The 14987-nt window shown below is 43.3% G+C and overlaps 2 protein-coding genes across 6 annotated transcripts in view; one reads left to right on the top strand and one right to left on the bottom strand.

The window, feature by feature from the left end:
- Positions 1-689: 689 nt before the first annotated feature.
- Positions 690-9072, bottom strand: LOC134645511 (eIF5-mimic protein 2-A-like). The gene is made up of 12 exons (XM_063498972.1): positions 8946-9072; positions 8198-8270; positions 6021-6197; positions 5701-5795; positions 5551-5616; positions 5263-5398; positions 3655-3764; positions 3237-3407; positions 2794-2940; positions 2363-2501; positions 1961-2083; positions 690-1824 (listed from the first exon to the last, which is right to left on the bottom strand). The coding sequence occupies exons 2-12, from the start codon at positions 8259-8261 to the stop codon at positions 1793-1795; spliced, it is 1260 nt and encodes a 419-aa protein (XP_063355042.1). The 5' UTR covers positions 8262-8270; positions 8946-9072; the 3' UTR covers positions 690-1792.
- Positions 9073-9926: 854 nt separating this feature from the next.
- myo1b (myosin IB) overlaps positions 9927-14987 on the top strand; it is a 52576-nt gene continuing 47515 nt past the window's right edge. For all 5 annotated transcript variants that reach the window (XM_063496697.1, XM_063496698.1, XM_063496699.1 and 2 more), the window contains exon 1: positions 9927-10194. The gene's annotated coding sequence lies outside the window, so the exon portion shown is untranslated. The remainder of the gene's footprint in view (positions 10195-14987) is intronic.

Consider the following 14987-nt stretch of genomic DNA (forward strand, 5'->3'; position numbering starts at 1 on the left):
AAAACAAACAGATGTGTCAGGGCACGGTGTGCACAGCTCATTATACTGCAGCATTCCTCCATGTGCAGCAGTGCACATACTGAACGACATGTGGGGAGGAGCCCAGTGTGTGAGGTGTGAATAAATAAAATGATTACTATATATATATATATATATATATATATATATATATGAATAAATGAGCGAGTGAAGACAGGCAGCACTGGTAGCGAGCAGATAACAGTCCCACCAAGACAGTACTGCACAGTTAGAGGTGCAGTTGGGAGGCATCATTGCCATTCAGTGCTGCACACGTGCAGATGTGCAAATCTGAAAAGCAGTCGTGTCTCTCCCCCCCGCAGCATGTCACTCTCCCAAACCATCTCATGTTCTTTACAGTGACTAAATAAAACCAAAAGGCAAACAAATCCTCCTGGGACACACAGGCAGAGAAAATACTTTGTAGTTGTGCCTGTGTCTAATACTTTCTAGTCTGGTTTCTTCAAAATGGCATTTCTATTTGAGCTTCACTCTAAAACTCTGGAAGGCTTAAACAGGGGGAGATAATGTCTCTTAAGGATTTACTGCCATCTGTTGGCACAGAAGGAAACTGATTATTGGTTGATTGTACACATGCTGCTCTGCTGTACTTACAGTACGTACTGTAATTCTCTGTACTACACGCATTTGAATAAAACAGCTAACATTACTAGTTCATCCTATGCAGCTTTATTGTAACTCAGCTGTGAGAGCCAGAGTGCTCGTTTGTGATGTGATGACACAATCGCTCTGCTTCCAACAAATCCACATTTATAGAGCTAAAATAAATAAAGATCAAACACAAAGAGCTGGACACAAACACATCCTGACCTCTCCTCGTCTTGTGCTAACATTACAATAAGCGGTCTGCTTTCTAGACTTTGTGAGATGACTCTTATAATGAATGTGGACCTCCATTTTCATAATATCTTGAATCACCATCTCACTTTCGTTCCTACATGCTTGACTGAACCATAATTACCATTTAAAGTGGGACAGGAGTGAAGTGAGATCTTTGTTTGCAGCTCGGGTCACGCATGGCAGGCAGCCGTTCTTGATTGCATGATTAGATAAGGCCAGCCGAGATCAAACAGTAAAAACTGTAGTGCGATCTCAAACACAACAGCTCAGTTTCTACTTTTCCACGTTTATCTGTGTACATACACATCTTCTAATTGCTCCTTTAATTCACCTTTAACTCCACATGGCAGTTATGAAAACCATTTATTTGAAAATGTGTGATAAAGGGGAAAAACCCTACAAAGCCAGCGTGGTTGTTACACATGATGTATGGAAAAATCAAAGTTCATTTGCTGTTTATAATGACACGGCTCCATTAACAATAATGGATAAAGAATCTTAAAAATTGGCAACAAATCCAAAGTTGTCACATATCTGAGACGCAAATCAACAGTTTTCACTCCAGAGGACCGAATAAGAGCGATCAAACACAAAGACTGAAACACGCCTTCACATGGTCGAATTTTAAAGGGTATCATGTTTAAAAAAACCAAAACGCTCAGCTTTGTCACATGACAGAGGTTTCAGTCTATCAGCTAAATGTGGCACTCTGATTGGCTCCTGAAGGAGTTTGAAGAATACGAGCATCAAAAAAAAAAACAACCCCATTAAAGCCCTTACATTACAGTCGAACTAGATATGAAGAGGTAGAGAATAGAAAAAGAAAAGAACTAGAGAACAGGCGTCTGTTATAAATTCTTGTACTGCATCTGATTAAAAATACAAATTTCGATGGTTTTCTAGGCAGAGGTCTTCAGTCTGCATCCTCCTCCTCCGACTCGGACTCTGAAGAGAAGGAAACATCTGTCACCAGACGCATAAACTCGACGTCCATTTAGTTACTAACATTTGGAGAGACCATAAACACGAGGCGTGTTTTTGGGCATCTCCCATCTGTGGCAGACAGAAACGAGGTGCTTACCTTCCTCTGCGTTCTTGAGCCATTCGACAAACTTTTTCATCTGCTCAAGGAAAACGCTTTTTCCTTTAGCTTGGTGGGCTTCATTGTACCACTTCAGAATTGCCTCCTCGCTCAAGACATCGGCTGGGAGAAAAAACACACAAAGATAAAAACAAGAACATAAAACAGAAAAAGAAATCATTTCAACTCGATGCCAGCAGCACAGATGCGTCCGCAGGTGCTGGGAAAACAAATGTCACCAGGCAGGTTGATGACATCAATCAAGGCAAAGTTTTGGCTATAATCTCTGGCCATCTGGCATCAGTCACACAAGCCTGCGTCGCTTCCTGCCGCAAAGTAAACTTCTTTCTCCCTCAAAATAAGAAGGTGGGAACAGGAGCCTTATGGGCATAATTAACTCACCCTTGTAGAGCAGTACGACAATCTTCTGAAAGGCCTTCATGAAGTGGATGTTGTCATAACAGTACTCCTGGATCTTCAGCAGCAGCGTGAGCTCTGAGAGGCCCTGGGAGGTAAAAGCCTTCAGCAGCGGGCTGTATTGCTGAGGATGGAAACCAGGGAAAAGCTGGAGTAAGAGTTTTACCACTGTGAAAGTTTGACACACAGAGTGGGAGGGGGAGATGCTTCTGATTTCTTCCATTACTTCCACTTTGCCTTACTAAATCAATTATCTTCTCTGCCGAGTTCAAAGCCTACAGCAGCGCGGATTTTCTAACATCTCTGAGGCACAATTTAAGAGTGACACCCGTACGTTTCTTTAGATCTCTCGGATCGTGTCATAGCTGCCGTGGGAGAGAAGAAGAACATGAAGAGCAGAGTGACGCAGGTGTCACCTTTAAGTGTTTGATGGCTTGTTCCGTCACGAGCTCCTCCTTCTTGTTCCACTCCACCGAGCTCATCACGCTGGACCAAATTAGTCCGATCATCGTCTGCTCAGAGATGTTGTTCTTCTTGATTTCCTCTCGGACGTAAGCAATGATCTATAAGATCCAAGCCAAGAGACGGAACAAACGTTACTGACAATGCAGACCAACCACGGCCGACATTACCTACGAGCACCCCGGCAGGGTACAGAGGTTGGCAGGAGCAGATAATATGTTCAGGCTGAGTGGATTTCAGGAATTTGCCATTGATCCACTGCATCCGTTTCCTCACCATTCCTCAAGACAAAAGGGTGGACAGGTCAAGCAGAAAGCAATCTTAAGTGCTACTACACAGCGGTGTGCTGCGAGGAGCGAGTCTGTGTAAAAGAAGATGGAAAACCAAGAACACTTACGTCTTTGAGGGGCTCTCCACGTGACATCAGATCCTCAAGCTCTTTCTGCAGCTCTTTGCGGGCACCTATGGACTGCTGGTTCCTGGCAAAGTCGGAAATCTCCTTGAGCCCGGCGTCTGTGAAGTACTTTGAGAAGTGCTCGCAACTCCGCTTGTTGGCTGGGAAAAGTTCCTGCAAATTTACATAATCAAACATTGAAGCAGACCCCATTCATCCGAACAAGCCTTCATCAGCAATTAGGAGGCCTTTGGTGCAGTAGCTGCTGTGACTGCCACAATAGTTTGAAACTATTCAATTTATGCAGAGCCGTAATTAAGCAGTCATATTTAAAATACGCAGACAGGCCGCTGAGCGGCACGGGGAAACGCCGCTTCGCCTAAGCCTCGTAGAGATGTTGTAGCGAAGATGTCGTTCTCACCATAAGCCTGTTGTCCATGCCAACCTTTCGAAGACTGGCAGCAACCGAGTTGATGTCCTTTTCAGAAAGCCAGGATTTGAAGAGTTTTACAGCAAAGCAAGGCGAAACACCTGAACAAATGCACAAAAATGTGAGTCAGCTGTTACTGACAGACCTGCCAGGATAAAGAAAGTCAAAGTAATCCGCCGGTAAACACGACACCGAGGCTCTTAACTGGAAAAATGCCACAAACAAGAAAACATTCAAGTTTGGACCAACGGGTAAATCAAATAAACATCTGCATCTACAAGACAAATAAATACAAATGTATGATGATCAAAAAGGTAAAACCATCATCCGTCGGGTCCTTTCAAAGAGCGCAGCAGTGGATCCTGATGGATTAACTGATCATATTCATTAGCTGTTGTGTTTGTGGTTAATCTCTTCTTCTGGTACAACAGAGACAACCGGCTGACAACGCCCACTCAAAGCAAAACTTCACAGTACCATCTGCACCTTTTACTGCATTACACATTAATAATACTAGCATGTAACAAGAGCACTTATTTGCACAAAAATTACCATTACTCTGAAGCTTTTTTTAAAATTCCCTTTTCTTGAGGGGGGGGGGGGGCTGTGAATGGAAAATATTAAGCATTCACTTCCTGTCATGCACGTGTAAAATGTAACGCAGGCGCATCTTTCTAGTATCACTGACCACTCAAAGCATTTTAGAGTAGAAGTCACATTTTACCCACAGACTGGTGCAGTACTGTAATACCTCAGCTTCTCAGAGTAGCCTGGCCACGCAGCTGCTATCAGCATGCACAAATATGCAAACTCTGTGGACTGAATTTAGGTATCTCTGTGTGTAGCCTGCTTGTTTTCTACTTTAAGTCCACTGTGTGACCAATTACATTAACTTTGGTTACTCAGGGGTGAACAGCTTTTTTAGAATATATTTTATAATTTAACTATATTTGTAAACAAAGGGTGGAGCAGACAGTCCTGAAGCAGATGTTTGACACCAGCTGCTTTAATGGAGATTCCCCAAATGTTTTCTTTGTGTGGTCAGTTATTTTAAACACTCGTCTTTGGAATCATAAAGGATACGACTTCCCATCGCTGACTTTCTTTCAGGAAAGTGGAAAATGGATTCAAATGTGACTGATGGCAAGTAAATGATGAGAGAAAGACCAACTTCCACAACTGCTTCAAATGGGAGGATAACATTGCTGTGACAATGTTTAATATTGAAAGTTTAATAATTTAGTTCCACTCATTGAGCGTCGTTTCGGCCCTGCTGAATGAGCAAAATGTGAGATTTCTGCAGCTTTTTTTCTCCTGATTAATCCCAGCAGCTGAAAACAGACACGTCTGCAGGCATCAAAGGCTTTTTCCATAGTCTCTGACTAAAATGAAAGCCTACATACTGTCAACACTCGTTTGCATGACTGCCCGTCCCTCTGCTACTTCTACATTAATAACTGCAAAGCATTCAGGCTGTCCAGATAAAGCAAACAGTGCGCTGTGTGTGTACAGGTTCTTACAATGTCTGATAAATGGTGGATTGGGGGAAGAAACCGTGAACATAATTCTGCACACAGACCGAGTATTAAAGCCGAGTACCTTCTTTGACCAAATTCTCATTGAAGAGGCTGCTGAGAATGGATGCAGAGATGTTCCCGTTGGCCAGCAGAATCCCTGTTAGCATGGCCAGCTTGTTGCGCTCAGACTCTGTGAAGCCCTTGAGAAACAGCAGCAGCTGTAAAACAGTAAACATGCAGGCTGAACCACAGCAGAGGCAAAGCTGTACTCTTTATATTTTAAACTGAAACAAACTGCTCAAGATTTCAGCCACGATCCGGTCAGGCAGGTCAAGCTACCTACGTGACCTGGCTATGGAGAGAAACAAACCTTTTTGATCTCCTCTTCAAATCCCTTCTCCAAGTATTTGTAACGCCTAATGAGCTTGTTAAAGACCTAAAGGTGGAAAAATTGCTTTATTATCCATAAAAACATATGGATATTAAAACGTGAACTGAGCAAGAACACAGTGGTATTCACCTGTGCATATGCCTGCATGGTCTCCATGTCCTCTTGTGCTTTGAAGAGACAGAACTCTGTACAGGTCATGTCATCTGACAGCGTACCCCCGGGGGCTGAAAATAAACACATATTCTTGTCTTAGGCGCTTCACATGTTTCACCTCTGCTGATCACTGTATCGACATCAATACACAAACAGGGGGGACACTTATGCACGCCAGTATTAACCTGAAGACCCAGAGAGCGCTCGACTGGGGGACAAATTTTATTACCATGGTGTAATGCAAAGTTTAAAAATGTTTTTGCAAAGGTAAAAGAAATACCAATCCTGCAACTCACCCAGCATTCCACCAGCCACCAGGATGTCGAACAAAGTCTCGGCATAGCGTCGGTAGTCAAGCTTTGCACCAGAGGCATCAAGGAACTTTGCGACAGCTTCCAAATCAGTGCCAGTTTGGTTCAGACCCTGTACGATGCTTTCCTGAAACTGGGAAGGGTCAAACCTCTCCTTTTCATCTGTGCAAAAAGAACAAAACGACAAATTAGTTCAGTTCCTTTTCATTTCAAATGTATACATTCACCATCATTTCGTGATATCATTCCATTATTTAGTTTGAAAGGGAGTAGGCAGAAGTATACACTTATTTGGCTCTACCCCCACAAATTTTACATCTCATTCATTTAGTTTTCTTTTAGTCTTAAACAAACAATGAAACAAAAGTAAAACAAAAATCATCACACTATAGTTACTTTCATATAATAAAAGACAGAATATGTAAATTAGCAGATTCACAAATACTGAAACAAACAAACCAAAACATCACAATTACCATCCTGGGTTAACCCCATTTTCTTCATTCTTAAATTAGTTTTTTATATTTGATTTTAAACTGGTACATGTTGTTACTTTTATTCCTTCTGTTAGACTGTTCCATAATTTAACTCCCACTATTGAGATAACTTACTTTAAAAAGTATGTCTAACTTAAATCCACTTATCCACAACAAATTTGGAGTCAATAAATAACAGACAGACATTTAAAAAAATATATTTCTCTCTCTCGCTGGAGGCTGTAAAAAAACAACTTTTTTCGAGCCCTTTGGACTTGTTGGTGCGTTTTCAATCATTGTCCTGGTGTATAACACGAATGTGCTTGAGAGCATGAAGTAGTGGCTGAATATAATCGTTCAGGATTTTCTGGTAGAGAGCAGAACTCGTGGTTCCATCAGTTGACCAGGTCCTGAAGTAGCAAAGCAGCCCCATGCCATCACACTTCCACCACCATGCCTGACTGTTGGTATGACGTTGTTTTCATGAAATGCTGTGTTAGGCTGGTTTTATGGTCCCGCAAATGGCTCCGCCCGCGTACATGATTCTGAGAGGACAGAGGGGGAGAGGGGTTTTCACCCACCCCAGATGTGCGCCTGTGCAGTCATCCAAGATCCTGGAGGACTGGATGACGTAAGCAACTAAGTGACGTAAGTGGGATGGAACAGAGCAAGGAGTAAAACCAGAGTTCACCCAAAACGGGAGGGCCATGAAAAAACGTCAAAGGCCAAAAAGTAAAGCATGAAAAGCACAGATGGTGGCTGCAGTGACCTTTTCATTGTTTTTAACGCTCTGTTTCACTTCAACTCTTTGTTTGTGCCAAGTGAGGCCTGCAGTTCTTTAGATGTTGTTCTGGGTTTGTCTGTGACCTCCTGGATGAATCGCTTATGTGCTCTTGGAGCCATTTTGGTAGGCCGGTTGCTCCTGTGAAGGTTCACCACGGTTCCAGGTTTTCTTCACACGTCGCTGATGGCTCTCACTGTGATTCACTCGAGTCCCAGAGCCTTACAAACGTCTCTGTAACCTTTTCCAGCCTGATAGATGTCAGCGACTTTGTTTTTCAGCTGTTTCTTTAGCTCGTGGCATGATGTGCTGCTCTTTTATTTAAGCCTGCTTCACTTACCGGACAGCTTCTACTTAAATGATTTCTTGGTTCAGCAGATCTGGCAGTGTGGGTGTGGCTAGTGAAGCTGAACTTAGATTTCATTTAAAAAAAAGAAAAAAGGGGGGACTCAGTTCAGATTTTTGGCATGACGAAGAGCCAAAAGTCTTTTAAATACTACATATATTTTTTTCATATTAAGTATTTGCTCCCAGTTACAAAAGGTTGGCAGAGAATGTAAAAGATTAAAAATATAGGCAAATTTTGGTATTGCCGGCCAGCATTATTGTAGGGTCTTTGACAATATTTGTAAGTCAAAGACTAAGTTGTTGAGATTTGGTGCTATATAAATAAAATAGAATAGAAGTGAATCAGAACTGAAAATTGGCACGGGCTATCTGCAGGAGTTTTTGTTTTAATTATGGCATCAAGATTGGCGTCAATCCAGAATTTCACAATCTGTGCTTTTCCATTGCTGGTAGCATGAAAAGCTACAGGGAGGACAGGCGGGCGTGATCTGTATATCCTGGTGAAGCCACCTGTGTTTAATGTGACCAAAACAAACTGATGCTTGGCGGTTTCTCACCTCTTTTCCGAGTTTTGAAACGCTGGCCTGTTAGCGTAGGCTTCTGCTGCCTTTGATTACTCATAAAAACACTCTGCAAAACAAACACAAATGAGCTCAGGGTGAGGAAACAACAATGGAAATAACTCCACTTGGATCCGTCCGCACAGTTCCACCCATGCATAATCAAATCTGCACTGCATGAATCATACAAATGTTGTGTGCATGTGGGAGCGCAACGTGAAACAAGCCAGATGTTAGCCACCCCCATTATTTGTTTGGGAGGGAAGGGCAGAGGCTGGTATGAGCCTTCACCCCTGGGGATGTATACGCACACATATATACTCATACAGGTATAAACAACAATGCTATTTACCATAAATGTTAGCGGTAACCACCATTATTAGCATCGTCCACGTCACCATGCGTGCTAAATGTACGAGCAGCAGTTCATGCACAGCACCATACGAGGACATTTGTCTACCTTCGTTCATTGTCATGATACGAATCTATAAAAACAGCACTTTACTCTGTACATATTATAAATATCACCCAAAAAAGGCCAGCTGTGACTGTCTATATTTATCAAAGCCGAGCGAGCCAACTCTGGATATCTGACTTCAGAAAACACAATAACACTGGGGCAGTGCTAGCTTGCTGCTAACTATAATCCGTTTTCCTGGAATTTCCTTCCGCAGTGTCGCAGTAAACTGAACTACTGCGAGCAGCGCTCGGCTCCACAAAGAGAAAAAATTAGTCAGAAACTCACCGAAATCCTCTTTAAGAACAAAAACAGTCCGTGACAAAGAAACTAGTATAACTGGACTCCAGTACAACCAGTTCTAGGGAAGAGGAAATTGTAGACGTAACCGCGCGTGCGCACTAACGCAGTCTATTTGGGTCGCCACACTTGACTGAAGAGCGAAATTTAAGCGGTTAAAACCAAATAAATAACAGCCGTGAATGCAGTGATACTGCATGTCTTCTCTGGATGCAACGCAGGAGTGAGTGATGTTTAAAAGAAAATCTGGTTTAGACCGCAAATACCGTAAAGTCCGAATCTGTAAATCAGTACAAGAAGAGACAAACACCCCCCCCAAAAAAATCACAAATATGAGTTTCCAGTGCACAGAGAGCGACTTTAACCATTAAACTTGGCCCAGAGTTTCATTAAAAGCTTGTCAAATCGTCGTTGCTATGTAGTATTAAGACACAGGAGGGGGGTATTGTGCTGTCGGGTGGATGGAGTGTCTGTCTATATATAACGATGAAGGAAAACTTTAATGTTGCTTCACACTCACCTCGTAAATCTTGGTTATATTCCCAAAGTCGTGTGGGAACTAATTCAAACAAGTTTGGCCAACTATAACCCTAACCAGTTCGCCTTTTTCTGATTACTTATGTGAGAATACGTTAACAAATCATAATACCGCATGATGAAAATTCACTTTTAAACAAAGTCCAGTTTACTTTTTTTAAAATCCTTCCAACGCTCAGTGTCTCTGCAGCAAACCGCCTCTTTTCTCCGCACAGGAGCCATAGAGCAGTTAAAACAGCTCACGTTGCCTGAATGTTTAGTTAGTAAATATGAGGAGGAAGCAGCTCGCTGTTTGCTTTCTGACTTGGATGTTTCGTTAAGCTATTATGTGTGGGGACAAAAGATGAAGTGGCATTGTTTCCGACGACACCTGAAGGCACCACCTCCCCAGCGCTGGAGGTGATTAGGGGACTCACTGGACGAGCTGACTAGCCCAGAGCCGCCTCTCCAGCCACTCCCTACGCCCGGCAGTTTCTGCGCTCTCAAGTCCATCAGAGCTCCATTCAAAGTGCTGAGATTCGGATGAGAGCCTCTTCCAGCCTCATCCAGCACAGGCAGACACTAGTTAACCTAAAGACAGCAGGGAAGGGCTTCAGGAGCCTCTCCTGGCTTGGAGAATCATCCCGGGATCATATCTTTTTTTTCTTGTCCGTAGAGTGGATTTAGGACAAGAGGGAGCAACTTCCACAGAGGTAAAGCGGTAAGTTGTTCTGGAAGTGTAAAGCTTTTTTTCTTCTCCGTTGGCTCTGGTTTATCGCTGTTACATTTTCGGAAACTCTTCGAAAGTTAACTTTTCATTTCTTTAGATCGCCTGCTTCCCAACTCATTCATTCCTCCCCTCTTCGTACAGGAGGGGGGTTGGGGGATAAATATATACGTTTTTATTTTTTTGTGTCTGTTTCTCTCTTTCTCTCTGTGTGTTTCTTACTTTTCTATGACTTGGAGGAGAAAGCGCAGGAGGGATTTAGTTTAATGTGTCTTTCTTGCTGCAAACCGCGGCTCATTCAGCAGTATTCCTGAAAACCGTTGTCGCTAATTGCCTACATCTGCGGGCAGGAACCGTCTTTGTGGCTGAGCGGAGCCAGAAACCCACTGCAGACCCTGAACCAGAGGACAGCAAGCTCCAAACGAGCGTTTTCAGGTGCTGCTGTCACCAAACGCTCAGCTCTGTGTGTGAAATGGCAGATTTAATTACCCATGCAGAGGACGATGAAACTCTGGAATCATTTAAAGTTTTTTTTCCATTAAAATATCCTTGCATTGCCCCGCACTATGATCTGTGGAAATACCTGGATTAAAGGTATACAGAGACGGATCAATGTGAGATTAAATCCTGGATAAAGTGGGTGAAGGTGGGCTTAGCCCCCAGTGCGCCCCCGGTTTTAACAGATCATAATGTTGCTGACTGGAATACATTTCTGCTCAGCATGGATAAAAGTCGTCTCTGAGGAACATCCCAAAGTTCCTCCTGGACAAAGTGTTTGTTTTGTGCCGGAGTCTGCTGTGGGTTGGGAACCAGCCTGGAACTCGTAGAAGAAGTGAAATACCTCATAGGAAGGAAAAACCAGTTGCTTTAGGGGGAAAAAAGCTGCTTGGGGTATTGCTTCCCTTAGCACATCTGTAAATATAGTGTTCGGTGCCACAGAAGCTGGAAATGAATGTTAATGGAACAGTCAAGTCCAAACAATGAGCAACTGTTGCTTCACTGCCTTTGATGCAAAGTTGTTTTTAATTCCCGTCTTTTCTTTTTTTCCCAACTCCTAATTCCACTGGTGAACTTGGTGTCCCAAGAGGATCAGATAAGACCTTTTAAAAGAAGAAGAAAAAAAAAAAGTTGGTATCTTTCCCTTTGTGGGTTGCCACAAATATGTCCCACCTCTTTTGGCCAGATTCTCAGTTGGGAAACCAGATGGGAACTTTATTACCCGCACTGATCAAACAAACAGTGATGTAAGCTGAGTGTGAGAGGTAGTGTGTGGTAAGCCTTTAGAGCTGTAAGAAAGACTCCTGGAAAGAAAAGTAACAACCGTTTAGCTCAGCTGGAAGAGGGCTGCGTGTCGGCCATTGGAGTAGCTCTGCTCAGCGTGAGCTTGTTGGGCAGCTTGCATCAAGTTGCCACAGTTTTTTAACATGTGCCAAAAGCCTCTTTATGAACACTGTGGGGCGGGATGCTGTGGCCTAATGCAGAATGGATGGCAGTTCAAAGTCCCCCAGCCAGCGCCATGGTAATGAATGGTGTTTACACTTCCCTGCCTGTGTAACCCGGTGTAGTGTGGCGTGTGCTTGTGTTAACCATGCATCAGCTGTGATAGACGGAGGCCTGCATGCTCCGCTGCCTTCAGCAGCCTCTCGTGCAGGGTGGGGATCTGAACGTTTGAAGCATTAAAAGTTCCACATCCAGTTCACGGCCTCATCAGCATGGTGACAAATTGGAAGCCCATTGTGATTTTTCTCCCAGTTTTGTTTTAGGTGGGGAGTTTTTTTCTTTCACACTTCATCTTGAGTTTACTGTCCTAACAAAGAACTATTCTCAGTGCCGTGCAACTCTGAGAACTTTCCACCCATTTGACTTCGCGGCTTAAACTTCACTTCCTCAGTTTCCCAGAGGAGCCAGAGTAATAATGCCATACGTTTTTATTTCTCTCACTGCTTCATCAAGTCCGCTGCAGCTGCTTTCCCCATTCTCTTATTATAAAGGCGAAGCAGCTAACTCAAAGCAGCCTGCAGGACGGTATATGAAAGTGCTGCCGTTCTCCTGTGTGCTTTTATTTAATGCCCAGTAAGTGCTCATGCTGAAGTTTAACCCTGATGATAAAGTAATAGTAGTTGATCACAATAAATGCAAAAAGTAGAAAATCTTTAAAAGAGTTTTTCTTTAAATCTGCTCCATCATAAGATAACTTTTTATTGTCCTTGCACAGTCACGTTGGCACTAAGCACAACTAAACACAGCACAGTAAACTTTAGAGTGGATAAAGTTAGGATGCCAGTGCTCTGTTGTTTAGTTCGGTTGTAACTGCCATTTTTCTTGTGATGAAATTTGAAATCGTCTGTAAAGGCTGGTCCGGTTCACCTGGTCAGTGCACTGTGTGTGAGTCACACCGAGCTCTTGCAGCGCTGACCTTTTGAAGGAGCAGAAACTACTGAATAAAGTCCTCTGTCGAAACTTATTATCTGCACCATTTGCTTTTATTTTAGCTTCTCTGTTGGAATAAAAATGAATAATGATTTCCAGACACTCCCGACCTCACGGAGAATGTTGCAGATACTTCTTTTTAAGCTGTGTGAGCGTATTGTCTCATTAATAAACGAGCTGAGCTTCCAAGCTTACAGATGGTTCGTTGGGAAGTTTGGAAACAGCGCAAACTCGCAGAGACTTATTTAAATAACTTTAAGTACAACAGAAGGAAAGTTTCAGTGGGGCTGAGATCACAGCAAATTAACGCAAAAACCCAACTTCAGGAAGTCTCTCGTGGTATTACCAGAACTTTGGCTGCTTGTGTCATGAACATGTAAAGCCCCATTACTCATAAGAAGAAGCTGACTCCTCCAGTTCTCAGGATTTGTGGAGTAAATATGCTTGTGTAATACTTTGTCATCTTGATTTCCAGATACAGGCCTGCTTCTTGCCTGACTGAACGTCCTCATGTCTGCCCGCACTTTGGGCTGTATTGTAAATAAAGAACAGCATTTGTGTGTGTGCTGCAGGTTCATGTTTGATGGACCTGGATTGTGCGTTCGGCGCTAATGGGGTCACATTTGCGTGAGATCTTTCTCCTGTTTATGGCCATCATCTAGTGTAAGATTCAGTTTCAGCATCTGTGCTGTCACAGTGGCTATGGACCGTCGGCGTGCCGAGCTTTCCTCACACAGATCTGCACCTGGAGTGTTGGGGACCCAGGAATTCCAGTTCAGTTTCCAGGCAGCTGCTTGTGTTGAGCTCCTGTAAACCTCTGTCCTCGCTGTATTGTCCTGCCCTGCTCTCTGGCACGGCCCCATGCCACGCTGCTGCTCCATTAGGGAGGGCTTTAATCTCCATCAGTGCCAGCAGCGTGCCATGTTGTGACTTTTCTGTGACAAAGCTAGACTGATCTGTGGGAAATTTTACAGAGTATTATGCTGCATAATGGATGTTTATTATCATCTGTTCAATGCCACTCTATTCCCAAACATTTGCTCCAAAGGCAGCGTCACGAGACCCGTCTCTGCGATTATATCAGAGGCCACAATGTGTTACAAATGCAGAGCCTAATTGGTCGACTGTCCTGAAAATACTGACATTTTCAAAACCATTACAGGTTTCTCAGCAGCGAGTTCACTGGCTCCGCTGTGTCTCCAGTATTGTCACTATTTGTGTTTTGCATGCCTGTGAGCGCCTGCACGGCTGTTGACCTTTGTTTGGACTCGTTTTTCTCGCTGAAGGGCAGAAAAAACATCAGAGCGTAGGGCCTGTAAATATTAAATGTACGTTTAATGGTGATTTTTGTATTCGTGTTTCCCCCATAGCGTGATCTGGCTGAGAAATCTAGGTCAATGTCAGAGGCACAAAGTAGAGCACATCTCATATTATTGCTGCGACATGCATTGAAATCCCAGGTCCAGCACATCCATTACTATCAGATTTCAGATGATAAAATCTCTCACGTGTGGGTTTTATTTTTCTGTACAGAAACTTTGCTCGTTCTTAATACAGCACTTTAATCTGATGGACTCGTAGATGAAATTAATTCTGAGAGTTGTGCCAGAGGCGGGCCCGGAGTCGTGGGTGTGCTCTGTCTGCTCTGCACATCAAGCTTCATGCTGTGTTAACAAGCAGGGGTTAAGGCAGTGCCGCTGGATGGCTTTGACTCTGCAGCACGTCACCGACAGCTGATGATGAGTCATGAAACATCGCCGTCCCGAGAAGTTTTAGTAAAAAGTGGTTATTAGGCTTTGATTAGCAAATCACCCAAAGTCCTCGTGTTACATCTGCAGTAACGTCCTCACTGAGCTCCAACCGTGGGAGACTTGAATTTTTGATGTTTTTGGTTTAATACGCTAAATTTAAATGATGTGTAATCACAGCCACGTGCTGCACACAGGCGCTGTGCCAGTGTGAGCGCGCTCAGTAAAGGGGACTGTGTGACATACAGCCTTGCTGCATCGCTGATCTAGATTTGAGATTTAATGACAGCGAAACCATAGCGGGGCATTTGATGCTTACCTCCTAAACATGCAAAATTCAAAAAGCACCAGAGAGAGAGAGAGTGACAAAGCGGGGCACTACTAATCCGGTTACTCCGAGGAAATTGCCAGAGGTTAATACGAGGTCATTCAGGTTTAGGCTGATTAAATCAGTGTGTTGTTTATATCAACCACAATTTTAAAAAAATCTTTGTTTTTTGCCCTTTTTCTGTGACAAACCACAAAAGTCAGTGTTTTTTGTTTTTATCAGTATAGATGATATAAGTTATCCCCCATGTCTCTCCCACACAGCAGTAAGGATAATCCCGA

The sequence above is a fragment of the Pelmatolapia mariae genome, linkage group LG16_19 (assembly GCF_036321145.2).
Source record: "Pelmatolapia mariae isolate MD_Pm_ZW linkage group LG16_19, Pm_UMD_F_2, whole genome shotgun sequence".
NCBI classification, from domain to species: Eukaryota; Metazoa; Chordata; class Actinopteri; order Cichliformes; family Cichlidae; genus Pelmatolapia; species Pelmatolapia mariae.

What these genes read in the sequence shown, in the direction of transcription:
- LOC134645511 (XM_063498972.1), bottom strand. Translation starts at nt 8,261, where the DNA reads ATGAGTAATCAAAGGCAGCAGAAGCCTACGCTAACAGGCCAGCGTTTC. An exon ending in TGTCGTACTGCTCTACAAGG is followed by an intron (nt 2,084 to 2,362) that starts GTGAGTTAATTA and finishes TTTTTCTCCCAG; the next exon opens with CCGATGTCTTGAGCGAGGAG. An exon ending in GCTCAAGAACGCAGAGGAAG is followed by an intron (nt 1,825 to 1,960) that starts GTAAGCACCTCG and finishes CCTTCTCTTCAG; the next exon opens with AGTCCGAGTCGGAGGAGGAG.